Raw genomic sequence first — 26975 nt, 5'->3', positions numbered from 1 at the left:
GAAAAAAAAACATCAGTGGGTGCCAAGCATAAATGGTAATCACCGAAGGCAGCATTTCTACAAGACACTGCCTCTGCCGGGAGTGAATGAACTCCGTTCTATGTCAGTGAGACCCTTGTTTTTCAGCGGGATTCTGGATGGATCTGGTCCCTTGGGTCAGTATTGCTCCTGCTCATGCGGTGGAGTCTACAATTCTTCCGTCCTCTGTGACTTTCTGAGATCTGCCCTATTCTTCATAACTTTGTTGGTATGCATAATCTAGTGCCTATGCATTGCCTCTGGGCAGGAAGATTGGCAAAAATATTCCAGAGCAGATTTCTGTAAGACAGCTGTGCTTATGTGGTACCACATCACACTACATAGGATGACTGACAGCAGTATATTGCTTACTGCTGCATACAATATGTTATACCAGAGCTGTAAAAAGGTGTTTTGGTGGAATATGAATTAAGTGTCAGTGTAGTTGGTGACTGTGACATACGTTTTCTTAAACCAGTGTTTCCTTTTGATCTTCAAAGCTACAGCGATCCCTCCTGCTGTTCTGGCTCAGACAACAAGTAAACCTATTAATCTCTCCCTCAGAAAGGTATGGTAACACCATGGTAATATCATCTCTATAATACAACTAGCTAACTTCAGAAAGCTCAAGAGTTATCATTTGTTTAGCACCAGCAGATGCCATTACCACACTGAGAAGTCTCGGACAGGTATAGCCTTCGTAAAGAATGTCAGAATATGAATATAATATAATATAATGTAATATAATATAATATAATATGATATATACTAAATACTGGCCTGCTGAAGTAAGTTAGTGCTGAATATTTGTGCTAAATATTTAATTACAAGGAAATAATGAATGAGCCCATACATCATCTAGGTTGAGCTTCCCACCAGACAGGCTGCCTAATTATCAATAATTGCCACACACTCACTCTCTCTTTCTCTCCTTTCGCCCTGTCAGTGGTTCTGTTAACCCTATAGGCTCTTGTGATTGAGCTCTAAGGATGTCTTTTGTTGTCCAGTGTGTGACAGCCCTGTCCAGTGTCTTCTCCCTGCCATGCTCTTAGACCTTCACTGCACATTTCTACAGAGAGACAGAGAGAGAGAGAGAGAGAGAGAGAGAGAGAGAGAGAGAGACAGAGAGATACAAATAAAGAGGCAAGAGTGGCAGGCACTGAGTCACTTTGGATATTAAATCAAACTGAGCTGCTAAGCAGACAGCCATCAGAAAGAAAGTGTGAGAGAGTGAGGGATGAGTGGGGGAGTGGGTACTGGGATGTTTCTAATGTGATTTCTCCCCATTACTCCAATTAAAGGCCGCAGGAGAGGGGAACATCAGGTTTTTGGAGAATGCTTCTCTGTGCTTCTCTGATTAGGCTGAAGAGTGAAGGAAGAATTATACAATTTACTCATCAGAGACTTAATCTCACTAAGGTGTATGATGCAATAAAACAGCATATTCATCTGTACCATTGAGGATGCACTGGTTGAGAACGGCTATAGCTGAGAACAGCTAATTAACAACAGCTATATCTAGAGCTGTAACAATTCCAAATGTTGCTGTACAACTGATTGTCTCATATATAGTTGTGATTATCAATATAATTGTCTCTTTCAGTGAAATTTAAAAAACATTTATTTATTTATTTATTCATTTATTTATTTATTGTTTTTCAAACAAATTAAAAATTTTGAATGAATCCCAGGATACATCTTTTGGTTATGTCACTGTTATGTGACCCATATTATGTAATAACACAAGTACACAGCCTATGAACAGCTGAACTCAGTTGGGCTTGCAGACTCCCCATATTTTGACAGGACCAACGGAGCAGCGCCAAGTGATTTTTTTTTTACCAACACTAAATGAAAACTCCACTGACAACCAAACATGTATCAGTTTAGCATTATGGGCATTTCTCAAAGGTACAACGCCACTTCTCGCTAAACTGCCCAATTCCGTTTGGATTTTTAACGTTCAAAAGCCAATTTGACTTCAATAAAATTCAACTGTCTGGCTAAACAAAATCAGAGAGAGGGAGACAAAGACAATAATCATGTTTGATTCACAGCTGTTTCCAATTAGCACCTAGGCAGTATGTTTATAGTTGGTGACAATTCAATTATTTTGAAAGATGTGTTCTATATAATTAATAAATGGAGCAAGGTGCTAACTGTATGTTTTCCCTATTGGGAAAGAGCAACAATGGAAATGAGACACCACATTCTTCTTCTTACAGAGAGTGCAACAACCTGCCCTAACAATGTCCTCATGGAGACAAGAAAGCTCTTCTAGAGGTGTCTACCTCTTGTCAGCCATACACTCATGAACGTGCAATAAAAAAAAAAAAAAAAGCTTATACACAAATACACTGTTGATTGCAAATTCTTAGAAAATGCACACAACCACTCATACTCACACAGGCATGAATGGTAGCATGCTTGATTCACATAAATACACTTGTTTGAGAGTCCATTCATCTCGCTCAGTCTGTGACCCTGTGAGCACTACTAGCCTACTTCCCTTGGGTCTCTGTGTGGGTCTGGTAAAACTGGGTTAGAAGATGAAAGGAAATGAGGGGGAGGAGCACGAGGGATGTTAACAAAAAAAACTGAGTAATGTTTAATTTGATGCACTGTAAACATGATGGAGAAATTAAGGAAGATGGGGAATCTGACGTGAAAGAAAGACAATGACAGCATAGCACGAGTCCTAAATGAAGGTTAAGTTAGAAAAAAAGAAGAGGATAAGAGAGGGAACAAGAAAGGCTTTGAATCTTGTACTCCGAATGGGCCATTTATGCGTCATACCTCCTGGATTAGAATTCCGGCTAGTATAAATAGGAGGAGTATTTTTATCCTCAGTTCCCCCCTTCACTTTCACCTTCCTTCTCTCTCATTCTCTGAACAGTATTAATTACCAACCATCCATTTAACCTAATAATACATGTATTAATGGGTTTAATACAAGGGTCTGAGACCAATGTTGTAATCATAGCCAGTCTACAATTCAAGAAAATGCAATGTCCGCCCTCTGACACCCTCGCCTAAATGCTCACTCGTCCACATGCACAGGCGCACACATACAGCTAGGACATGTCTTAATCATTCTGTTTCTCCACGTGCAATATTTGGACTCCCAAGACGCACTTCACTAACGTTTTTAACAGTGTCACATGTTTTCCATGCTTATATTGTCATACACACAAATGCGCACATGCATGTGCACACACACACACACATACACACACACACACAAGCACTCAAAATCTCATATCAAAGGCCATATTCCGAGAGCAATCAAAAACAGGATGGGAGAACAGACTGAGACGAGAGAAAGAATGTCAGACAGAAGAATGAAATAGACTGAGAAAAAGAGAGGAAAGAGGAGAGAGAAGTCTGTGGTGGTGGAAAGCCGGATGGTCAGTAGGCAGACTGCAGTGGTCCAGTTAGCTTCTGTCCAGATGGTCTGAAGGAGGAAAAAACGATACCATTAATTACCATTTCACCACCTAGTCACGACACAAGCAATTGGCAAAATTAGAACTTAATAATAGTCTTCTCTCTAATTCTCTCTCTTTCTCTCTCTCTATTTCTCTTTCTCAGGAGGTCAAGATTTGACTGAGTGATGGAGGATAATTGAATTGTATTGATCAGAACTATGAAGACACATAGGGGCCTCATTGGGGAAAATGTGTTCACACTCGGCCAGTCATAAGGCTTCAAAAACCTCTGTGTCATCGATCATGCTCTGATTAATAAGACCAGAGTGTTTACATTTTGCATTCCAATACTTCTACACATAACAACAGATCATTCTTTTAAGCTGTCTACCCAAAAAGGAGCAGTCTAATGGACTCATCTGGTCTATGCTGCCATCAAGGGGTCACGTGAAGAAACTGTTCTTTCCAATGAAAGAGCCTACACTCCGTTTAGACTCCAAAGTGAAGAAAATTAGAATCAATGCTCAATTTTCAAACAAACTTTAGTATTCCCTCCACACATGGCTTCCATTCTAACTCTCAGAAAGGATATTGTGGCATGTACTAGGCTCCCTCCTGACAGTTTGATTTGATTAGAGTGACAGTCAGGGAAAACTAGGGCTCTGTTGTGTAGAATTCATGTGTTAGTATGCACAATCATAGTGCCTTAATAATTCACCCCCTCTTCTGCTTCCTGCAACGCCTTGCCAAGATCCCACATAGAATCTCAATTCAAGTCACAATACATGATTTATGAGGAATAAATTGAAAGCAGTGTATTTTTCATTAGCTTAGATTATGCTGGATGTAGCTCCCGCTGTGTGGTCTGGATTCTGTGAAAAAGCGAGTGAGGCTGAACATGTTAAAACAGAAGCAGCTGCCTCTGTATATTTGAAAATAAAGGGTGGAAGTGTGTGTGTGTGTGTGTGTGTGTGTGTTTGTGATGGAGACAAAGGGGGCCTGAGATTGCAAAAATGCTCCATGTATCTCCATATTTCAACATAAAATTAAAAATAAACAAAGCAGCTTGGATCTTTTCATTTACCCATCACCACTCTACAGCTCTGTCTGTTTCAGCACAGTAAAGTTTTAGGTTTAGCTCCAGGTGTGTGGCCATTTGTATTACAGGACTACACACACGCAGGCTTTGGCCAAATCCACACTTCGCCTAATGACTATCCTTCCCTTTGCTTTCCTCACCTCAGTGCAGAGATAATGAAGAATCGATCTCAGCAGATCCCAGCATGCTTTAGAAATATGCAGGTTTAATTCCAGCTCTGGACACTGACTCTGAGGCGATTTACATCCTCATTACAAATGAACATGAATCCATTAAGCATCTATCATTTGCTCCTTTTCATTAAAATGAGCCCCATTTAGCCACCCGGGGAATTCTTCCAAGGCAAGAACGGATGCAGAGAGCGAGGATACATCAAACCCTTGAAGGCAGAGGACATTCACACACTTTTTAAAGCTAAGACCTGTTCCCAGTGGGTATATATATCTTACAGTCAAATCTCATTAAGAGACAGCATCTGCATTATTTTACAAGGCAAAGTAATTTTAATTGCTCTGTATTAATAAACTGATTCTTAACTATCACACCCACTAGTTTGTTTTCTGTCCAATCAATGTGATTGCAATTTCATTCATTAATATGTTCACAGATTGTTAGGTTTACATAACTTATATAGACCTGATGACTCATCATATATTTATTTTATTATTAAAAAAAAAAAAAAAAAAAGCAAACACTTTTTTATCATGGTGTTATTGTTTAATTATAGAATGATGGCACTATAAAACATATTTTTCTTTAACATCTTTGATTAGTTCCCCATTCTTACATCTCTTAGTACAAATATTTACTGATTGTGAGGTAATTTGTGCTATTTGGTTTTGCTATGAATAAATTGTCATTTTATCTGTTCTTTAATGAAATGAAATTCTAAGTTTGTTGAGAATATATTCAGAAATGCATGGAAACAGTCAGTAGCAGCCTTGTTTTTATTTATTATTTATTTGTTTATTTATTCATTTATTTTGATTACCTCAGTATATGTGTGTAGAACTAGAGTTTTCCATATCACTTAGTAACAGTAGTCCTGTAAGTTTAGAATGTTATTTTCAGGTAACACAAAAGACAGTTCCAGAGCAGATTTATTTATTTTTTTTTCACTCAGAGCAGTCCATGATTCTTGTGTTCACGATCATCCTCATCAACTTGCCGTAAGTGTCTATCGTATGTGGGTACCCTTCTTTTCCTCCATCCATTCACTGGCTCTGCCACTAGCCTAAAATGTCACATAGAAAGTCATTCAAATGAAAAATACCTAGAGAAAATTCTCAAAGCCAAGACTGACATTCTGTATGCGCTTTATGGTTTTTGGTTTCAAGCCCATATACAAATCAACAGAAAATATTTATCAAAGTGCATCCAGACAAGTGCTTGAGGACATGGCCATGGTCCTGTCAGTTATGCTGAAGAGCAGGGGACTTCCAGTGGCTGAATAAGTTATCTAAGACACAGACAACTTGCTGTAAGCTTAATTCATATCACAAATCACGTATTACCAACATCTATCAGAGTGACGTGGACTGTCTTTTCATGCTGCTTTAAGCTCAGCTCCTTCCCGAGTCTGGTTGGGAGCTATTCATGAGCACTTAACTTATCTTGAACTTCAGGAGGGATTAAAATGCAATATCATAAACGAAGAGGAAACAAGACGCTGAAAGACACATATCTCCAATCTACTGCATTCCATTAAAGCACACCTAAAAGCTATTTCCTCATTAACTTCTCTGCCAATGGAATTAATTAAAAAGTGGAACCAGTATCTTAAAGAACAGAAGTGAATCAGTGCTGAAGATAATTTAAGATAAGTGGTAAAGAACATTTTTATAAATCTAATAAGTTTTATAAAATGAAGTTGTGTAGATATAAATCATCATACATTTTTCATTTACAGCTAAATCTGTTCTGTGTACTAACTATGCTATGGACTTCACTATAGTAAACTGGTGTTTTCTCAAATTATTAATTGTCCGTCTACTTCAAGTCAGCAGAGCTTGATCAATCTATAAAAAATAAAATAAAATAAAATAAAATAAAAAACTCTCTTCTGAAAATACTGTAGTCTGAGCAGTTTTTCTTGTACAGGCCAAACATGGACTGACCCTACAGAGTTTCTCATCCGCAAAATAATTAATGTTTAGCTGTTGTCAGATTTATGCAATAAAAAAAGGGGGGAAAAACAGTCTGGGATGTAAGGGTGAGAAAGTAAAACACTTCAGGGCTGGTTACTGGATCTCCTACCTAACCTGTGCTTGACTCTCTAGTGGGCTACTGCACAGCTGACACACTGTTTCACATCACCATCAAAACATACCAAAGGATGGAAATCCTAGAGGAAGAACGTTGTGGAATCAATTTTTGATCTCCTGTTCTTTACAGAAGAGAATGCCTGGCTCCACAAGTACAGATTTTGAATAGTCTACTCTACATGATTTTTAGTTAGGCCATTTTTCCATGGCCATTTTAGGCTATTTTTTTTTTTTTTTTAGCAGTTGATACAATTGTATGATTATTATAATGGTCCAGCTGTGTTTGTATAATAACAAATGTCATGCTGAACTGGTCGTGTCGTAGCAGACAATAAATAAAAGAGTCAAGAATTCCAACACTGTCTTCAATCAAGCTACAACTTTTCCTATTGCAGTACTGCTAAGGCACTAAAGCCCATCTCGGACAGACAAACTTACTGTAACAAAACACATTACTGCCAAAAATATTCAGGTGCCTGCATACTTCCCAAGAAGATGAACAGCTTTGCTTAGACTAAAATGTCAGCTGTTGTTTTGATTCACTGTCATTTTGTACTTTGTCTAAAGCTTTAAAAGACATTTCTTTTTGGAGTCGTTTTTGACAGATTTTGTTAAATAATCTATTTTTGAAACGTTGTGCTGTGGTACAACTTAATGAATCCATATTAAAGCAGAATCATTTGTAATGTCCTTGTCTGCTCCTCCCACCAGTTCCACTATTCAGCATTTAGGATCGCCAGTCTATTGATTACTGTTTGCACCTGTTTCTGTTCTGTTTCTCCTAATCTGCACTCAGCTTTTGTTAATTTACTCTTTAGTTTAGTTTTAAGTCTATAGTCTGTATAAAAACTACCACTTTTTCACAATTTCTTTGCGAAGTCTTTGTGTTGACCAAGGCTTGTTACTATGAGTTCTTGTAATTCTATTGAGTAATTCAACTGAGACCTACTGTCCTTTTTACCTGAGTGCACCACTCCATTTGAGCCTCCCGTGCCTTGTTTCTTGTTGCTGTTTCATGTGTCAAAACCCTCTTGAACCCTACTAGGTCTCAGCTCAGAAAAAACTCCTGGTATTGCATATGCATCCAGCCCCTGCTCCAGTTCATGGCACCATTTTACTTATCAAGTCAAAATTTGTACTCCTTAGAAATGACATGAAACAAAGCAGTCAGAAAAGTGGTGCTTTATTATTCAAATATTGTTAATGTGGTTTTAGCTATATTTTATTCAGTCATATATTCCTTCATTTAGTGTTGTTAAAAACTCCATTACGCACAAAACTGGTCATTTTGTAGTGTCAGCCTTCACCATGCCTCATGGCACTTGGTAAAGCCATTATTAATGTTGATTTTTACCCTTTTGTTACCACTTGATATTGCTGTTATTATTTGTTCTTGTTCTTTAATTAATGTTTACAGTGTTCAGTGCGGGTGCCTACATGTGTGTGCCTATGTGCCCTTGCAGTTTCACCATTATTGCAAAGTGGATGTCATGTAATTACGCCTGGAGCTGTTCTCTCATTGCATATGCTCACCAACAAAACAACATGTGTCAAAACAATTTTTGCACCTCCGTCTCAATCTTTACCCACTCTACACCTAGGTGATGTGCAGGAGACAGCATTAACCTGAGGGCAGGGCCTCTAACAGTTCCCAGTAATACTGTTTGAGTTTTGTAACATATTCCCACCCGTCACCTTCAAAAGCCTGATGGAGCAAGTGTTCATTTTTGTGTTGTATAGCCACTGTGTGCCGTACCTGGCATTGTGAGGCAGGCTCCTGTATGGTGGCTGGGAGGAACCGGTTCCAGGCCAGGTGGTTGGGCAGATGTTGTTGTCACATTGCTTGCAGGAGAAAATGACATGTGGTGTGCACAGTCCTGCTGGAGAGGAACACTCCAGCACAGTCAAGATGCTCCAGAGTGTGTCACTGCACTGTACAGCAGTCCAACAGGTTCAGCCCAGCGATGATGATGTTCACCCAAGAGCTGTGCACCTCAGTGCATGTGGTCTTTGGAGGGCAATCAGAGCCTGACATCAGGGGGGAGCTACTCACGTTGTGGATGTGGTCCACGTCCACACCCATGAACATCTAATCTGTGCTTGAGGGCACCTACGATATGCGTTGCCAAGTAGAGTGACTTCAAGCCAGGGACCAAGTCTGGCTGTAAAGTCCCCGGTGGAGAAAAGCATTGAGCCCCAAGTTGATTAACAGCTCCATGAGTATCACTATAATCACTTGCAATGTTATGACATATCCAGCAGGTGGAGACATTCTATAACTAACCAGAACAATGGCAATACAACTTGTCAGCTAAGGATGAATCTGGTGTTAGGGTTAGGGTTAGGGTTAGAGTTATTATCTGGCCAAAATGCAAACCAGGACCAAAAACGACAAGTCAAAACACATTTTAAATGACCAGTTAGCAATTAAATCTTTAATATGCCTGCACAGTATTGCCAAACAGTAGGTTAACAAATCAAACAATTATAGTTTTCTTCTATTTTCAATACATATAAAATCACTATAAAATGTCACTCTTAAATACTGCTTCACTGACATGGCTGTTTTTGGGGGGGTTTTGTTTTTTTTTAAACATTCACATATGATAGCATCTGCTACACAAGTACAAAAGTCTCTTTGGCTTGTGCCTGTGACTCAATATAAGTCCCGAGGAAAGAACAGAAAAGTGGAAATCTGTGTTCATTTCCTTCCATCAGAAAATAAGACAAGGTTTTGTCAAAAAGAAAAAAAATAGAAATGACAAGAAAATCCTAAATAAATAAGTAAATCCTGTCTCAATGTGGCCCTAATGGAGACTACGGTGATGTGACACACATGCTGTAGCATAAAGTGTGTTGGCCCAGCATAATGCTCCATACCACACAAACAACCATCACTGATTCCTCTTGATAAATCGTCACAAAAAAAAAAAAAACATACAAAAATAACACAAAGGAGGAGACTAGAAAACCTAGTGAAGGTTTTGATCTTATAAAAAGGGACAGGATGTATGGGAGAAGATATGCAGCTGATGTGGTGATGCTATGTCATATAATATCATCTTGAACATGCTCTGAAATGATTAATACAAAACTCTAGGGTACAAACATTTGGCACTGTCTCTTCCCTTTGGATTGCTGAGAAACTTCTGCGTGTCTGCCCGAGATGTGAGGAGATGTAAGGCTTTAGGGAGCTCTATTAAGGCACTGTAACATGGAAAGGACTGCCGGGCACCATCTCATCACCCCATTTGACAATGAGGATGTAGTCTCCCTTCTCCTTCACTGTGTATGTGACGTTGTACATTCTGTTGCCCATATGTTTGACATACACTTCTTCACAGGGCGTCTTCGGTCCATGTACTCCCACCATCAGCATATTCGTTCCTACAGAGCAAAACATGTAGTGTCACTCGTTTAACTCTCTCTTCCTGTGTGTGTGAGTGTGTGTGTGTGTGTGTGTGTGTGTGTGTATGAGTGCACTGTGTAAGACTAATTCTCCTTCTCACCTGCTTTGCTGCAGTCTACTGTGAAGGTGTTTTTCTGTCCGATGAAAGCCTTAGAGAGGCCAGCCCCTCGAGAGACTACCTTACTGGCATCAGATGAAAATTTAGGCAAGGAGCCATATGAACCTGCCACGGAGGATGACTTCGTCACTGTCTCTACCAGAACAGAGGAGGTCTCGTGAAGGCTGTGACCACCTGAGAGACGAGTGCCTATACAGAGAGAAAGAGAGAGAGAGAGAGAGAGAGAGAGAGAGAGGGGAGATCAGGGTATTACATAATATCTGCAATCACGACCCATTTTACATAACATCCCTTCTGCCCCACACCATTAATCACATCGGCACTAAACAGCTTGATCAGTACATAGGAAATTCAAAGCTGAGTGCACACACACACAAAACACACACACAAGGCTGTTTGATTAACTGAGGTGTCATATGATTAATGTCATTTCATTACTTCCTCTTAAAGCCCTCTAACACAGCAGGCTCTGAGGCATTATCCTTTTAAGACTGAAGGAACATACTTTATATCAGAGCACACATGGATGTGTGCTCATCCAATTTTCTAGCTCTTGTTTCTGGGCTCCCTGTGTTTCCTCTGCATGCTGAAAACATATGGTCTCTCACCTGAGACTTTAGCTTTGAATGGGCTGCCTACAATATGCTGTGGTCCTCCGTATTTGATGGAGATGAGATAGTTCCCTGGGGCCATAGGTGTATACGTAACTTTATAGCCCTCCGGACACTCTTGGCAATCCATCTTCACCTTGGATGGCCCGTCAATGGTAACTGATAGGGCACCTGACCCAGCGTTGCACGTGTTCACAATAAACTCAGAGGGCACACCTGCATATGGGAGAGGGAGCACCAGAGAGATGACATACAGGTAAATGAAAGAATCAGGAATCATAGGAACTATCAATGGTGGACAGAGCTGAGCTGGCCAGAAACAGTGATCAGCCCCTATATGAGTGTAATGGTCTTTACCCGTGGTCCCTCCCTCCAGGCCTGGCCCGAAAGCAGACACCATTCCAGGGTCTCCTACTTGCCCCTGTTCCCCTACACGAATTTTAAAGGGGCTGCCAGGTATGTGGCTGCCATTAAACCGGACGTCAATGGAATGAACGCCGTTCTCCCGTGGAATGAACCGGATGGCGTGTTGATCTGTACAGTCACAGGAAGTGAGATTGTGAGTGATAACATGGAAGCAAAAAAGATACATTTATTGAGTGTCTAAGGTACATGCACAGTTTCTTAGGCTTACCATTGTCCAGCTCTGTGATGTAACACTCCTCCACTGCACCAGAGGGCGTATGTACCTTAGCATCAATTACACCTCTTGCTCCATTCAGCTGCACTGCAAATGAAGCCTCCTGATTCACCTTCAGACCCATCTCCTGAGAGAGGCAGAGAGAGGGAGGGAGTGAACAATAAAAATAACTGCTGTATAAAAATAGCACATCTCATTAAAAGTGGATTCTTTTCAAGAAACAAGAAATTCTACTGGTCCCAAAATTCTGGAACAGTGAATCTGCATATTATGCTTCTATTTCAGATCTGGGAAGTTATATAAAGTTAATGACTCATGATCTCAATTTACCAAGGAAATTTGAACTCAAAGGTCAGAGGTCATCTCTGTCAAGTCACTCTGGTGTGATATAACCATACTCTACAGTGTGGATAGTTAAAACTCAGAATACAGCTATGGGCTGAGAATATTACTGTATTTAGGTTACACTGGCATCTGCCTCAGTGCCTCAGCCAAAATGTTATTAACTCTACAAATCCCTCCTTTGGGTTTGTACTGGACAGGCTCAGAAGTTCATGAAGTTGTCTAGTTGTCTAGTTCTGACAATATGCTTTAGCCTGTGTGTGTGTGTGTGTGTGTGTGTGTGTGTGTGTGTGTGTGTGTGTGTGTGTTCTAACACTGTTTACCTGCAAGCTAGTCACAGTAAGTCGCCGGGCGTCATCAGATAGTGTTGCTATGGGAACGATGAAAGGGCTGTCAGGGATGTGTTCATCGTTGAACTTGATGGACACTTCATAGTCACCTAGTATCAACAGGAACACAAAGTTAGTGGCATATTTAGTGAACAGAGTAATATCCAAATAAAAGGTCAAACGAGCAGTAATCGTTACATTCTCTCTACTAAAGCATGGCTATTAATTAGCATTAACAGTTCATATATTATGTCTGAAATAAATTAGATACTAAATCTATTATATAATTAATGAAAAAAACAAGGCAGGAAACAAATGAGTGCATTAAGTTGTACAGTCTGCGTCTATCTGAAGGTGATTGTCTTGTGAAATGAAGCTTTTACCTGGCTCCTGGACCACATAGGCAACCCCACAAGAGCCATCCTTCCTATCCTCAAAGGAGATCTCAGCCTTGCTGGGACCCTCCACAGCTATGGACAGACCGCCGGCTCCAGCCTCTCGAGTCCAGATACTGAACTCAGCTGGATGACATACACACATAGACATTGCATATCAGACAAAGCGATGCAATTCTCAAATGAAGAATTGTCATTTCTCTTACCCCTACAAATTAAAGCTACTTGCCCTAAACTCATTCAGAATGACACGCCTCAAATGTAAGGTTGCATTTGCTCTGTCACCCACTCAATTGAGAACTGGAATCTAAACCTAAACCTTGACCTACAGACACCCCAGACTCTTACCTGGCACTCCGGCCACTCCTCGGTCTAGACCTGTGCCTCCAGCCCGGACCTTGTGAGCTCCTCCTTCTCCTAATGGCCCCACTGTGAACTGGAAGGGGCTACCAGGGACATGCTGGCCTCTGTATTTGACGTTGACTGTGTGAGGACCCATCTCCTGGGGTATGAAACGGACACTGTAGGTGCTGTCCTCACCCTCAATGATCTCAGCATCATCTGTCTTACCATTGGGGCTGGTGACCTGTGCCGTCATCTCCTGGGTGCCTGTTTCACCTGAAACAGAAAGAAAGAAAGAAAGAAAGAAAGAAAGAAAGAAAGAAAGAAAGAAAGAAAGAAAGAAAGAAATTGACAGGCCAAAAGGGAGAAGACACAGACAGAGAGAGAAAGAGAGAGACAGAGAGAGAGAAAGAGAGAAAGAGAGACAGACAGAGAGAGAGACAGAGAGAGAGAGCGACAGAGAGACATATTTTAAACAGATTCCTTAAAAGACAGTGGCACTCAGTGGAACACTTCATCCCCTCTATATCTTGGAAGAACAGCTAAAGCCTAATAAGATTTTCCAGCACAGCTGGCCTTTAAAATGGCCTATCATAAATTCCTACTGAAAAGGAACCCGCTGGCTCCCTCCCAATCACAAACCCCATAAAGATACCATGACCCTGGACGAACTCACAGCCTCCAACAATACGTTGCCTTTCAGCATATTCATGTATGATCACGCAAAAACCTCACGCTCAATCAGAGAGAGATATTGATAGCATCAGAACATATCAGCATAAAGATGAAAGAATAAATGAACTCTTAACACATAAGCACACACGCACACACACACCCTCAGGCTGTCTTGCTTGGATGCCACTGAAGGTACCCAGGCTCTCTCTGCCCAGAAATCCTCCAAACATGTCTCTGAAGGGGTCACCCCCAACTTGGGTGCTCTCCTCCACGCGCACCTCCCTCTTGGTCTCTCCTGCACGCGTCTTGCTGATCTCTGTGCGTTCGGTGCGTGTATACGTGTGGCTGCTGCGTGTGAATGTATGCGTCAGCCTCTCCTGAGCTGACACCATCTGAAACCAGTTCCCTAAGGACACGCACGGCCCAACATGACGAGGAGGAGCAGAAACAAAGGAGAGAAAGATAAGCAATGAAAAAGAGGGAAAAAACAGTATAGAAAGTGCAGTAAAGAAATTCCGAGGTATGAGAAATTTAACAGGGAACATGTGCCATTGTGAGAGCATAATGGAAAAAGCTTATTATAATGTCCCACATCTTCCATATTGCTACATCTGCTACACCACAGCCTCTGCCCTTTAATTAGAGAACCACTCTTTCCTTCTCCACATTCTGCTCTGATCTTTTTCCACTGAGGTCAACAGCGAGACCCATACAAAAACACAACCATAATGACAGAATGACAGGCAGGATGCAGGAAAGAATAAGGCTGAAGGAAAATAAGTGACAGGCGCAGAAAGAAGGGCAAGGAGCATGTCAGCCAGGTGTGGACATCTTTTCCTTTCCATTTCCATGTTAAAAGTTCACATGGTTGATCTGTGGAGGATTTCTGTCTGTCTTAGATAGGCTTATTTCAGGAGTTTTTGAAAGTTCTCTCACCTGGGATTTTGAGGTTGAGGTCACAGGGGCTGCCTACAGTAGCGATGGTGGGTGCCTGCCTCTTCCTAGTAATGCTCTCTTTCATCCTGCCCTCACCAGACACCTTCACTGTGAATGGACTTCCTGTGGAACAGTAAGACAGACAATTTACATAGAAAAAAAATCTCAAAAGCCACCGATAATGTCAGTGCTAGCAATACTACATGGTGCATAGCTCCAGTCTGCTGCCCTACTTGTACTCACCCGGCACGTGCTGGTCAGCAAATTTGATGTTGATGATGTATGTGCCCGGCTCTGTGGGGCAGTATGTCACTTTGCACGTACCATCCTCCATATCCTCACAATTGATGTCCACTTTACTGGGACCCTCAATAGACAGGCCTAGTCCACCATAACCTGTCAAATAAATGAAAAGAAGAGACCATATGTTCTGCATGACTGCTAAAAGGTACAAAAGTAACACAAATGTACAAAGCATCAGGAATTACGAGATGGCTGAAGATATTCCCCAAAAAGTAGAAAGCTTCCTTAATATCTACAGAAGTATTTGCAGTATATCAGTTCTGTAAGATATGACACATGTAAAATTTTTGGATAAAGGTTGAACAAGGTGATTCCACCTGCCGGTATTTGTACTGACCTGCATTCCTGGTGTCCACGATGAATTCCGCTACCTCAAAGGTGTGTCCTTCTAGCAGCCCTTTCCCGAATACCTTCACCTTGCTGGCATCTCCAATCTCTGACTGACCGACCATGATCTTAAAAGGGCTGTTGGTAACGTGCTTTCCATTCTTCTTCACACTCACCACATGCTCTCCCACTTCCTTAGGAGTGAAGGAGATTCCTGAGGAACAAAAGTGGAAATGATGTTACTTCCTTAATTCTTTCTTTACAATTCTCAAAAGTGAGGAAGGTTTAGAGAAGGTTTATTGTAACAAGCCAAAAAGAGATCTCTTTTCCTTAAGCTTCTCACCAATGTGTCGGTTAGGTAGCCGCTTCAACAAACAGGGCTCTTCGTTGCCTGATGGCGCTCTGATGGTGGCAGTGAGTGAGCTGAGGTCTGTTTCTGTGATCTTCAGAGAGACATCTGTGGCAGTGCCAACGTTCAGCTGAGATGTCCTCATAGAGTCATCACCTGGATGGGGAAACAGCATGGAGAGGGAGAATGACAAAGAGGGAAAAAAACAGATGAAGAGGAAAACATATAAAAGAGTAGAGGCAAACAGATGAGAAGAGAGAGAACACAAAAGTACCTAAAACTCTAAAACTCTTTAAAACAAGTTCAGAACTTGGTTCATTGCAATCATGTGCAGAAAAAAAGCATGCAGTTGACAATGTGTAATGGGAACATGTTCAATAAGGAGATCACATTTGGATGAAGAGCAGGAGCAGCGAGCAACAGCCAGTCAGAGAGAGAGAGAGAGCTGGGGGGAAAGAGGAAGCAGGTGTTTCCTGTTCAGATGAACTCCATACAAATCCCAGCTCCCCCACTGAGTTTGTGTTACAGTAAAGAGATGTGTGGATCTGGAAAATACTGTTACGGGTTCGTGTGCACACACAGACGCATCCACACACACACACACACACACACACACACACACACACACACACACACACGTGCACGCGCGCGAACACACACACTATATCCTACAAAATACACATTCCATCCCTTATTCACATACTGTACACAAACACACACTTGTAACACACTTAAGAAAACAAACACTTGCACTAACCAGTGATCTTGGCTGTGAAGGGGCTCCCAGGGATGTGTTTATCATCAAACTTTACAATGATATTATAGTCTCCAGGAGCAGTAGGCAGATAAGACACAGTGCAAGTGCCATCTTTATTATCCTTACAGCTAATCTCAGCCTTGGATGGTCCCTCTACTGCCAGAGACAGACCACCTGAGCCAAATGGAGCAAGTAGAAGAAGATACATTATACACATCCTGAAAGGATCACAAATCACAGACTATCAGACCAAATGGAGGACAGTATAATGTCATGGTTTGGCAGATGTATCTGATCCTTATGCACGGTGTAGGGCAGTTAGATATCAAAGGTGTCTATGAAGATAGGGTATGCGGTCAGTGTACTGTCAAACATGCAATTCTATTATCATTTTAAAACAGGCAACAGTTTTACTCAGCTGGTAAAAAGAAGATATTTGATTTATGGTTTCTGTATAAAAGGTGGTAACGGTGCGAATCTTCTACCTTCTCCAGCGTCCTTAGTGACGATGGTGAAAGTAGCAGGCTTGTTGACCATGCCATGACTCAGGCCAGGCCCATAGGCATTCACATGGCCACTGTTAATAGCATCCACATAAAACTGCAGTGGACTTCCTGTAGGACAAAAAAACCACCACATAAGGACCTCACTTTCTGTCCTGTGACTTTGTAAAAAAAAATAAAAAAATACTGCAATATAGAAGTCTTTTTATATGCATACAAGTTTGAAAATAGATTAATATTTAGAGTACCCGGTATGTGGTTGCCGTCATATTTGATGTCCATCTCATGAAGGCCTTTTTCAGTGGGTGCGTATTTTACTGTGACTGTTCCATCCTTATTGTCTGTGATGTGTGGATGGGCGGTCTTACCCGACGGCATACGAACTTCACCTAAAAACCACACAGCAAGTGTCACTGAAACACATATCTCCACAGATTAAAAAGAAACACTTGACTCCCCATATTTTTACTCCTCTCTAAAGATTAGCGGTGAAGTCTCACCTGTGATCTCTCCTTTCTGTACAGTGAATGGAATGACCAGATTGAAGGGGCGGAGCATAGGTTCCATGGTATCAACAGCAGTAACAGGCTCCTCTGTGGCCTAAAGTATGACAGTATAATGTTACCACCATGTTAGAGTGCAATGATAATTCTTGAGACAGAGGCAACAAAGGTGAATGCAGGCTACATTGAGCACACTGATTCTGTGAAGAGGAGAGAAGTGAGAGGCCAGACAGAGCAGGCAGCAATAGCATGATATGGTGACACCATGTGGGAAGGCCAAGCACAGATTGGCAAACCATGTGCAAAGAGAACAATAAAGCCATCAGGACAGAAAGGGGAAAAAAAGCAGTTTTCAAGTGCTAAAATCAGATCAGTGGACCTGAGAGTAAAGTGTGCAGTATATGTTTCATTGTTATATTGAGTTCTTGCATAGATGGACAGTTGTACACATAGAGCTAGACGATTTGCCTTGAAAAGAGCAAGATGAAGAGCAATATGTCGAGCCAGGACTATAGGTATGTAGGTAAGTGGGAGCTGAGGTCTATACCCAGTGAGGGGAGTAGCCCTGGTAGGGTGTGTAGGGCTGCTGTAACTGCACTTTATCACATGGCTCCTCAATTATTGGAATGGTATCAGATGCCTAGAGGGAAGGCAAGTCACACTGTTGGATTTCACACCAACACATCACCATGCAAGTACAGACTCTGTACTTTTATTACACAGTGTTTATAACCCATTCGTCTACAGTAATAGACCAGTAAACACAACTAAAGCCGCTCATCAGTAAAATCAAATCACAAATCACAGCAGTGTATTACATCTCTGAAATAAATTGTTTAGAGCCAGTAAATTACATGTATAAAAAAGTACATAAACAGGCTAGAGAAGAGTCTAAAAGACTAAATTGGGGCTATTACACAACATATCCAGATAAGGGGCTGTCTGTAATGTAGTTGTTAGAGGAGGTACTCACCACCACATGGAAGGGGCTGTTGGGAATGTGCTCCCCACCAAATCGGATGGTGATGACGTATTTTCCTGGCTCAGGTGCTGTGTAGTAGATATCAAAGGTTCCATCTGCATTCTCCACAACATCCACATCCAGTTCAGCCCCATCAGGTGTTGATACTTTGCAGGTGACTTTTCCTTTCCCAGCAGCCTTTGCATCAACAGTGATGACTGTTTCCTCACCAATCTGAATGGTGGGTCCCAGACCCGAGCCTGTCGAGGAAAGAACACAGCTGCATCAAATCACCATTTCACATCATTAAACCAGCCCATAATCAGTCACATTTAACCACAAAGACTGCAAGAATTTTGTGCATCGCCCCAAAAATGTCAAAAATTACTCACCCAATCCATGTCCTCCAATGGAGACTATAAAACGAAAGAAACACACAGTCCAGCAGCATTACACAATGCAGGAAACTTTCAGAACATAAATTCTTTTCCAAATTACAAAAAAGGTTCCTCAGTTCAACAATCAAACCAGCTACCAGAAAGGTTCGATTAACATTCAAGTAGATACATGTTGTCACAGGATCAGGCGGCATCAAATCAGATTTCCATGAAAAACAGGATTCTTTACACCAACCTGTGACAAGACATTTGCTGGCATCTCCAGTAGGCAGGGCATGGATGCGGTAGGGAGAGTATGGGATCTCATCTCCTCCATACTTGATGGTGATGGTGTAGCGACCTGTCATGTCTGGCACATAGGACACTGTATACGTGCCATCTCTGTTATCATGGATATTTGCCTTCTTTGGCTTTCCTTCTGGGTCCTGAGGAAGTATTTATAAGTCAATGTTTGTGTACCCTCTGTCTTACCATGTATTAGTTTATATTAATTTGAGATACAGAATAATTTTTTAATCTCTAAACGTAAATTTTTCCCGTGCATGTTTGAAAAAACTGTTTCATCCTGATGCGAAACCAAGACAAAGCCAAATGTCTTAATTCTGCTCAGTGATAGTATTGCAAAACATAAGTTATGCCCAGTTTTGAAAGCATTCCTCTCTAAGAGTTAGTCATGTAGTGAAAAACCACATGGAGGAATTAGCTCACACTAGATGGTGTGTCAGTCCACAGAGACTCATAGGAGGGATATTTAAGGGCATTTAACTCATAGCTGCAACAAACATGGCAGCTTAGGAGAAATGTGCACTTTCACATCCAAAAACATCTGTTTCTGCTGTTAAGTCCTCCAGCTCTCAGGGAGGAAATGTTTTATAGATGTGTATGCATTAAGCCCCATACTCTGTGTTTGTGTGAAGTTTTAACCACAAGTCTGCTCTCTCACAGCCCTATAATGTATATATGAACAACAGCTGTGCTGGACAATGGTTCATCTTCATTTAAACCTCCATCCAAAAACTTCAACTCCCATCATGCCTTAATGTATGCACTATACATCAAGGCAAATATAGTTGTAGAGGGAAAAGATATGTTGACACTAATAAATTTGAAAAGAAAGGCTGGAAGACCAAGACAAAGAGATAAGGAGACAGGTGGGGGTGTAAAGGAATTGGAGTACAGCAATGTACATCTGGCTTTCATAGTAAGCCTTTTTGACTTTCTTTCTTTCTTTTTTTTTATTTTTATTTTACCACGTTACATATGGATATAGCTGATAACCCTACACCCTGAGCAGAGCTGAGGGCATAGCTGAATTCCTCAAACACCAGAACATGGCACACTACTTTCCCCTATTAGGATAAGCTAGGAGACACAGAGGGTATGTCAAAGAGACACAAGGAGCAAAGGTACAAGGGAGCAAGGGGCCGATGGTGTGAGGAGAGGGCGATAGGATGCGGAGGAAGGGGAGGACGAGGCCAGACGTCAGACACAGTGGAAAAAAAAAGGAGGCCAAAAGGAAGGGCGGGCTTACACAGCCTTTCCTAAGAATATGGAAGGGGATGGTGCCCTTTACAATATGGTTCTCCCACACCCTCTTGCCCCAGTCCTCCACCCACACTGAGGCCTCACGCCTGCACCCATCGGGATCCTACAGCAACAGCAGGGCAAAATCAGGACAGGTTGGAAGCAGGGATTGCGCTGACATGTGTGTATTATTCACATATGCATATGTATATAAATATATATATACATTTTTAACCTGTCTGAGAAGCACATTTAAACTCCTAAAAAGACATCTGACGCCAGCTGTAGCTGCTGCAGAGGAGGAGGGGGAGGGGGAAGAGGGAGCTGATGTAACTCACCAGGATCTGAACAGTTAGGAGCCCCTCCCCTGCGTCGCGGGCATCAATGGTGAACTCAACGGGCAGACTGGCTGGCACTCCAGAGGCATTTAGACCAGGACCACTAGCACGCACTTTACTGGCATCATGAGCTGGTAAAGCCTTTACTTTAAATGGACTGCAGGAAGATGGAGATAAAACAGAGAGAGAGAGCGAGATTCAATACTTTATTTAGTATTTAGACTGTATTCAGAGAGTAAAACAAAACAGTGTCAATTTCACTTACCTTCGTGGGACCTCTTGGTCAGCATATTTGACACACACTGTGTAAGGGCCATCCTTTGCAGGAGTGTAAATCACCGTGTGTGTACCATCACCATTATCAGTGATATTAACTGGCTCAGCCACACCTATGAAACAAAAAAATACCCCAGTAAAAAATAATTATAGACTAGTTGTTAGTGTGTGAGTGTGAGTGTGTGTGTGTGGGAGTGTGTGTGCATTTATTTGTTTCTTATGTCCATTTCAATACCTGTGGGTCCATAGAGCAGCACCTCCAGTGGAGCCAGGCCTGCTTTGCTGCAGTCCACAGTGAAAGTCTGTGGGACATGAGCACGGACCCCACTCCCCAGTCCTGGGCCAGAGCACTTCACCTTACTGGGGTCCACCAGCTCCCTCACAGGGACGCGGAATGGACTTCCTAAAGGACAGACCCATATCACACAACCTCATAACATACAACTTAACATAAAAAAAACACACAAAAGTCAAACTACACAGAACTCCGACCAAAACATTTAACTAAAATCATCATTTAAAAACTGATGACCATTGAGATGAATTTAACATTGTTATACAAAATCAGCCTCACTGACAATGGTTAACGCATTTTAAGACAATTTTAACCATTGTGTGGGATCCAACCAAATAGGGAGTTATTGTTCTTGAAATGGGGCTGGTGGGAGGCAGTAAAAACACACCTGGGATGGACAAGCCTCCAAACGTAATGTTGACGTCATAGTCACCAGGAGTGAAGGGGATGTACTCTACACTGCAGCTGCCATCTTTATTATCCTTACAGGACATCTTAGCCTCAGAGGGTCCTTCAATGGCAAGACCCAGACCACCTGTGCCAGCACCCCTATCAGAGAGAGAAAAAGTGAGAGTTACAGATGACAGACAGTAAACACCTAATTCCCAATGGCAGTGATAAAACACCAGGATCCTCCTTGATGGACCTGTTAGGTCTGCTTCTTTACCTTGTCTCCACTGTAAAGCGGTTGGGCTTGTTCACAAGACCCTCCTCCAGACCAGGACCATAAGCCCGCACACGGCTTGGGTCACAGCCTTCTGTTACTTGAACTCTAAATGGACTCTTAGGTACAGCCACATCACCATACAGCACTTCAATCAGATGCATACCTGTAAAAAGAGAAACATTACTGTGAACAAAATATCAAACGTTACAACATCTGGTGATCCAATGGACAAACCAGGTGTGAATATTTAATTACTTTAGTTAGTCAGCTAGTATAGTTAGTTGGAAGTTACTGCAGTCTGTGTAGGGAATCGATACACATAGAATTATGAACGGTAGTGTACTGCTGATCATAGTATTAGTGAGAGTAGGCCCACTGTAGTTCTGACAGGAGAATACAGTAATCATCAGAATATTGTTAACCCTCTTAGTATTCAGTGAGTATTCTTTTAGATTATACTTGCTCTACTCATAAAAGAAGATCCTAGCTTCCAACTGATCAACCATTATTTGTGTCATATGCAGGAAAAAAGAACACTATTTAACAAACACAAACCAACACTGTCTGTTAAAGTAATGAACTCTAGGGGAGCCTTTCAGGTTTTTCCTCTCTTTGCAAAAGGAAGAAAATGCAGCAGTTTTATGTAAACCACATGGGTTTGTGTTAATAAATGGTAAGGATCAGCTTTGGAAAAACATTTGTAAAAGTGGGAGGTTCCTTTGGCTTTTACTGCTCCATCTGTTGTAGATTAAGACAGGAGCACATGCGCTCTCATTATTGTATCTTCCACAATTCAGAGTTATCTGATTAGTCAAGTATGTGAAATCATGCAATCTAACCAGTGTGTGCAGATGATCTTCTTTCACAGGCCTATGCAGATTTTTCTTCATTTTCTTATCATTTAAATAAGAGGACCAGACAACACCCAGAACCCAGTGTATCTCACATTTGTGTCTAAATTTTAAGTTAGAGGCATAATGGGGTTTAGGAGACTTTTCATATTCTGGATATCATACCATCCTCATATGCTGTGTATTCCACTCTGTATGTGCCATCTCCTTTGTCAGTGATGTAGACATCTGTGCTGGCACCTGAGGGGTTGACAATGCGCGCCTTTATATCATTACCGCCGGCTTTACTCTGAGCACGGGTATCTACAATGAAGTGTGTGGTCACCTCTCTGAGGACTCCTGAAAACACACACACACACACACACACACACACACACACACACACACGCACAGAATGTGAGCCCTTGTATTCTTTCAGTTTCTCTACATGTGGACAAATTGAAAATAGCATGTGTAACATAATGAATATACATAACAAAAGAATGAACAATCATCCAACAAATGGTAAAGATCAGTTAGCAAAACCTGAGAACAACATTTCTGAAATGTACTGATAATGTACCTAAAATGTCAGGTGTCTATGGTATTATCCATTGTTATAAATGATAGGTTCTCCTTACTCTTTAAAGTCCCTCTTACCTCTAGGCTCCACTCCTGGACCATAAACTTTAATTCCACTGGTGTCAACAGCAGGGTCTACCTGCACTCGAGCAGGGAACTTGGGCACTGCATGTCCTCCATACTTGATAGTGATGGTGTACATGCCATGGAAAGGAGGTATGTAGGTGATGGAGTATGTGCCGTCACTGTTGTTCTGAACATGCACCTCTGCTTGAGCACCCGAGTCTGAGATGATCTCAATGGTGAGTTCAGCCTCACCGGCTTTGGAGCAGTCCACCGTGAAGGAGCCTGCTTCATTGACTTTCCCTCTTTCCAGGCCTGGGCCACTGGCTGTTACCTTGCTGGGATCGAAGACAGACTGTACTACAGCCTTGAAGGGAGAGCCAGGGATGTGCTGGTCAGCGAACAGGATGTTGATGGCATACTCTCCTGGTTCAGTAGGCAGGTAAGAGACAGAGCAGGAACCATCGCCGTTGTCTTGACACTCGATCTTGGCCTCGCATGGACCCTCCACCGTCAGACCCAGGCCGCCTGTCCCTGCCCCCTTAGTGTCAATAGCGAAAGGGGCGGGTTTACCCACAATGCCACCCTTCAGGCCAGGGCCATACGCACGTACCTGGGAGAATGAGTGATGTAGAGGATAAAGATATGCTAGATCATGCTTGACACTACATAATGTCATACAACGCTCTCGTCAGGCACTGACAGAAACTGCATAGATGCAGAGTTGCATTCATGATGCAGGTGTAATCAGCTGATGAAATGGACTTAATGATCCGCAACACTTTGGGATGAGGCAGGTCAATGAGTTTGCACAAGTGAGTTTGCATGAGTGCTATTGAAACATCTCAAGTAGCTGTTGGAAATCAATAAACTATGCAACTGCAAACACAGCAATTCAAGAGAGACCATAAAACACTGACCCTGGTAAATTCCTGTTCATTAGAACTTTTAATAGAATATTCTGGACTAAATCCAGATTGAGTGAAAGGAAGTCATGTAGTCAGATAAACTGCGGTTGACCCCCTCTATCTTGAAAGATTAATAACACACTAAACCTTTAGTAATAATTTCCTACTCTTGTTACCAGACCTGGTGAACTATATATTTGCTTTAACGTTTTCATGAGACATGAGTAACACAGTTCAGTGGAACATCTGGCTCGCAGAATCAGATCTATGGCAGAACGGTCAAGACCTCCACTGGCCAGTCATGACCTCATCCAATGAGTAATCACATCCACAATAATTACAGACCTAATAAAACAGACAGATACACACACAGACACACACACACACACACACACACACACAGCAGTCCCTCTCTCTCTGTCTCTCATTCACTCTCTCTCTCTCCCAAAATACTGCACTTATGACAGAATGAGATCCTAAGCTGAGCCTTAGTCTACTGAAAATTTATATGAGACCACATGAAACCATCTTCACATGCTGTGTTCCAAATATCCTCCTGCCCACTCACACAATCACTCAGTCACTCACTCACTATATAGTGTTTGCTACATAGAACACTCACTGGGAGATAAGGGCAGACAGCTGTTGATACATTTCGGACACTATTTGGATGTTACGCTGCTGCATAATTATGCGCCAGATATTCGTAATTAGTATTTCTGTCGCATAAACAAATGCCAGAACATTTGCATCTGATTGGTCTGTAAAGACTTGCCTGCTTTCACGGGACAGGCCGCAATGCATGGTGGTCTAAGTCTATCGATGAAGGGCTACAGCTTCTGTACACTATATTTTGCTGTGCCTCGCGCCGATTTCCTAGTGCACTAACCATATAGTGTCGTAAATTTACAGCTGAGATTTCGAAAAGCACTACAAAAAGGCTGATTCACTATATAGTGCACTATATAGTGGGTGAGTGGACATTTCCAACACAGCAACAGTGATGATTGCTCATTACTGATAGTGTGTTACTGTGATATGTTGTCTCTATGGAGCCTGTGGTCAGTCATTTTGACGCTCTTAAGAGGGAAGCTAATAAACTGTGAAGTCACAAACATATTACACAAAGGTTTGATATAGTGAGCGTTTTCATAAAAGACTGAGATACAGTAACTGGGCCCAGTATACTAAGTGACTCATGTGTTCTCACAAAGGGGGCACAGTCTTTACTAGCTACCTCCAAATAGCATTAGCTTTAGGCTTGTTTGGTCCCCTGCCTGAACAGAACACAGTGTCTTGTTTTTGTGTTCCTGAACTGGAGATGCTCTAGATTAATATCGCAGGTCAGGACATGCTAGTTTTCTCAAAGCTGTTCAATCAGATTTAGTGACAGAGACTGATTGAAATAACTGGTTGACGAATCATATATCTGATGGCGTTAGTGCATCATACCTTTGAGGGATCAGGGGGCATGACCCCCTCCACAGTGAAGGGGCTTCCTGGTACAGGGTTTCCATCATAGGTGATATCCACTTTATATGGCCCCTCCTCGGGGGGGATGTACTTCACAGTGTGTACTTCATTGGCTGTGCCTGATTCCACTTTGCATGGGATTGGTCGCCGAGATGGTGAGGTGATCTTTACATCCACTTTACCCTGGCCACCAGCTCCTCGTGTGTTTATTGTGAACTCCTGGTCCTTCCCAACATCAACCTCTGTACACGACACACACACACACACACAGACACACACACACACACACACACACAACACACACACACAAACATAGGTACACAAAAGTGTCTTCAGTATCTACTTATGAGGATTTTATGGACATAGAAAAAGCCACTAAAAAGGGCTAAAAGCCCTAGTCTAACAATGATTAAATTCACTTGTGCTAGCAACCTTTTAGAATCTACAGCAGTTGATTAAATCTGCAGCTGTCTACTTTACTGGACTTACACTTATTGGACTTACTGTTGTTGAGCCCTTGAACTTTGATTTTATTGAGATCTAGTGGAGGGGCAACACTGATGTTGAAGGGGCTTTTAGGGATAGGATCTCCCCCATGACAGATAGAGATGCTCATGTTGCCCTAAGGGACAGAAAAAGGGAGGAAAAAATCACATCAGATGGTTTGGGTGATTTTAAGACTTATTAAAAATGTATGCATAACAGCAGTCTTTTTAAACTACTCTATGACATTTTGTCATAATTTGAAAAGGCTTTAATAACACTGCAACAACATGCTCTTGTGTTGTGCCCTACCTGTTGCATGGCAGTGTATCGTACAGTGAAAGAATAATCATGATTGTCAATGATCTCAAAGTCATTGACAGCCTCTCCTTTAGCTGCTCCTGTGAACTGCACCTCCGGGATGGCTTTGCCTGCTCCTTTAGTGTAGATAGTGAAATGGGTTGGCTTGCCAACCTCAACCCCTGTGACAAAACGCATGATATATAGATGAGCACTGTCACATTCTATTACATCAGCTTACAAAAATGTGATTTTGTCTTACAGCAGACATGCAAAAATCAGAGAACTGTTTTGTCAAATGGTCCTCAGGCAGGGAAAAGGTGAACAGGTAATGTGTCATGTTATGAGGAGAAAAGATCTCACCTGTCTTGTTGAGTCCAGGGCCTTCTGCTTTCACCTTATTAGCATCATGGGAAGGGTCCACTTTTATCCGGAAGGGGCTGATGGGTATTTCCTAATTTTGAGTCAGAGATAAAAGGTTGTTTACATTTGAACAATTCATCTAGATGGACATATGTTTTTTGCTCAC

The 26975-nt window shown here is 41.8% G+C and overlaps 1 protein-coding gene across 4 annotated transcripts in view; it reads right to left on the bottom strand.

Annotated features, from left to right (window-relative positions):
• Positions 1–10008: 10008 nt before the first annotated feature.
• The window catches only part of flncb (filamin C, gamma b (actin binding protein 280)), a 45391-nt gene continuing 28424 nt past the window's right edge, over positions 10009–26975 (bottom strand). Inside the window, exons 17-48 of one of the 4 annotated variants that reach the window (XM_030767120.1) lie at positions 26810–26900; positions 26459–26628; positions 26168–26285; positions 25643–25905; positions 23298–23895; positions 22824–22997; positions 21808–21970; positions 21529–21689; positions 21081–21248; positions 20835–20958; positions 20570–20726; positions 18943–19132; positions 18702–18725; positions 18322–18569; positions 17896–17988; positions 17346–17445; positions 17094–17234; positions 16828–16956; positions 16343–16516; positions 15580–15741; positions 15247–15450; positions 14850–15002; positions 14607–14729; positions 13831–14076; positions 13002–13271; positions 12642–12779; positions 12253–12368; positions 11582–11714; positions 11305–11481; positions 10945–11163; positions 10319–10525; positions 10009–10196 (exon numbers count right to left, since the gene is read on the bottom strand). In XM_030767120.1, coding sequence (XP_030622980.1) covers positions 10009–10196; positions 10319–10525; positions 10945–11163; positions 11305–11481; positions 11582–11714; positions 12253–12368; positions 12642–12779; positions 13002–13271; positions 13831–14076; positions 14607–14729; positions 14850–15002; positions 15247–15450; positions 15580–15741; positions 16343–16516; positions 16828–16956; positions 17094–17234; positions 17346–17445; positions 17896–17988; positions 18322–18569; positions 18702–18725; positions 18943–19132; positions 20570–20726; positions 20835–20958; positions 21081–21248; positions 21529–21689; positions 21808–21970; positions 22824–22997; positions 23298–23895; positions 25643–25905; positions 26168–26285; positions 26459–26628; positions 26810–26900 — 5622 coding nt within the window. Of the gene's footprint in view, positions 10197–10318; positions 10526–10944; positions 11164–11304; positions 11482–11581; positions 11715–12252; positions 12369–12641; positions 12780–13001; positions 13272–13830; positions 14077–14606; positions 14730–14849; positions 15003–15246; positions 15451–15579; positions 15742–16342; positions 16517–16827; positions 16957–17093; positions 17235–17345; positions 17446–17895; positions 17989–18267; positions 18570–18701; positions 18726–18942; positions 19133–20569; positions 20727–20834; positions 20959–21080; positions 21249–21528; positions 21690–21807; positions 21971–22823; positions 22998–23297; positions 23896–25642; positions 25906–26167; positions 26286–26458; positions 26629–26809; positions 26901–26975 lie in introns of all 4 variants that reach the window. The other 3 variants (XM_030767112.1, XM_030767136.1, XM_030767127.1) reach the window with 3 other exon arrangements.

Source organism: Chanos chanos, chromosome 1 (assembly GCF_902362185.1).
Source record: "Chanos chanos chromosome 1, fChaCha1.1, whole genome shotgun sequence".
Lineage (NCBI taxonomy): Eukaryota > Metazoa > Chordata > Actinopteri > Gonorynchiformes > Chanidae > Chanos > Chanos chanos.
The sequence above is the reverse complement of the archived record's forward strand: the minus strand, read 5'-3'. Positions and strand labels throughout refer to the sequence as shown.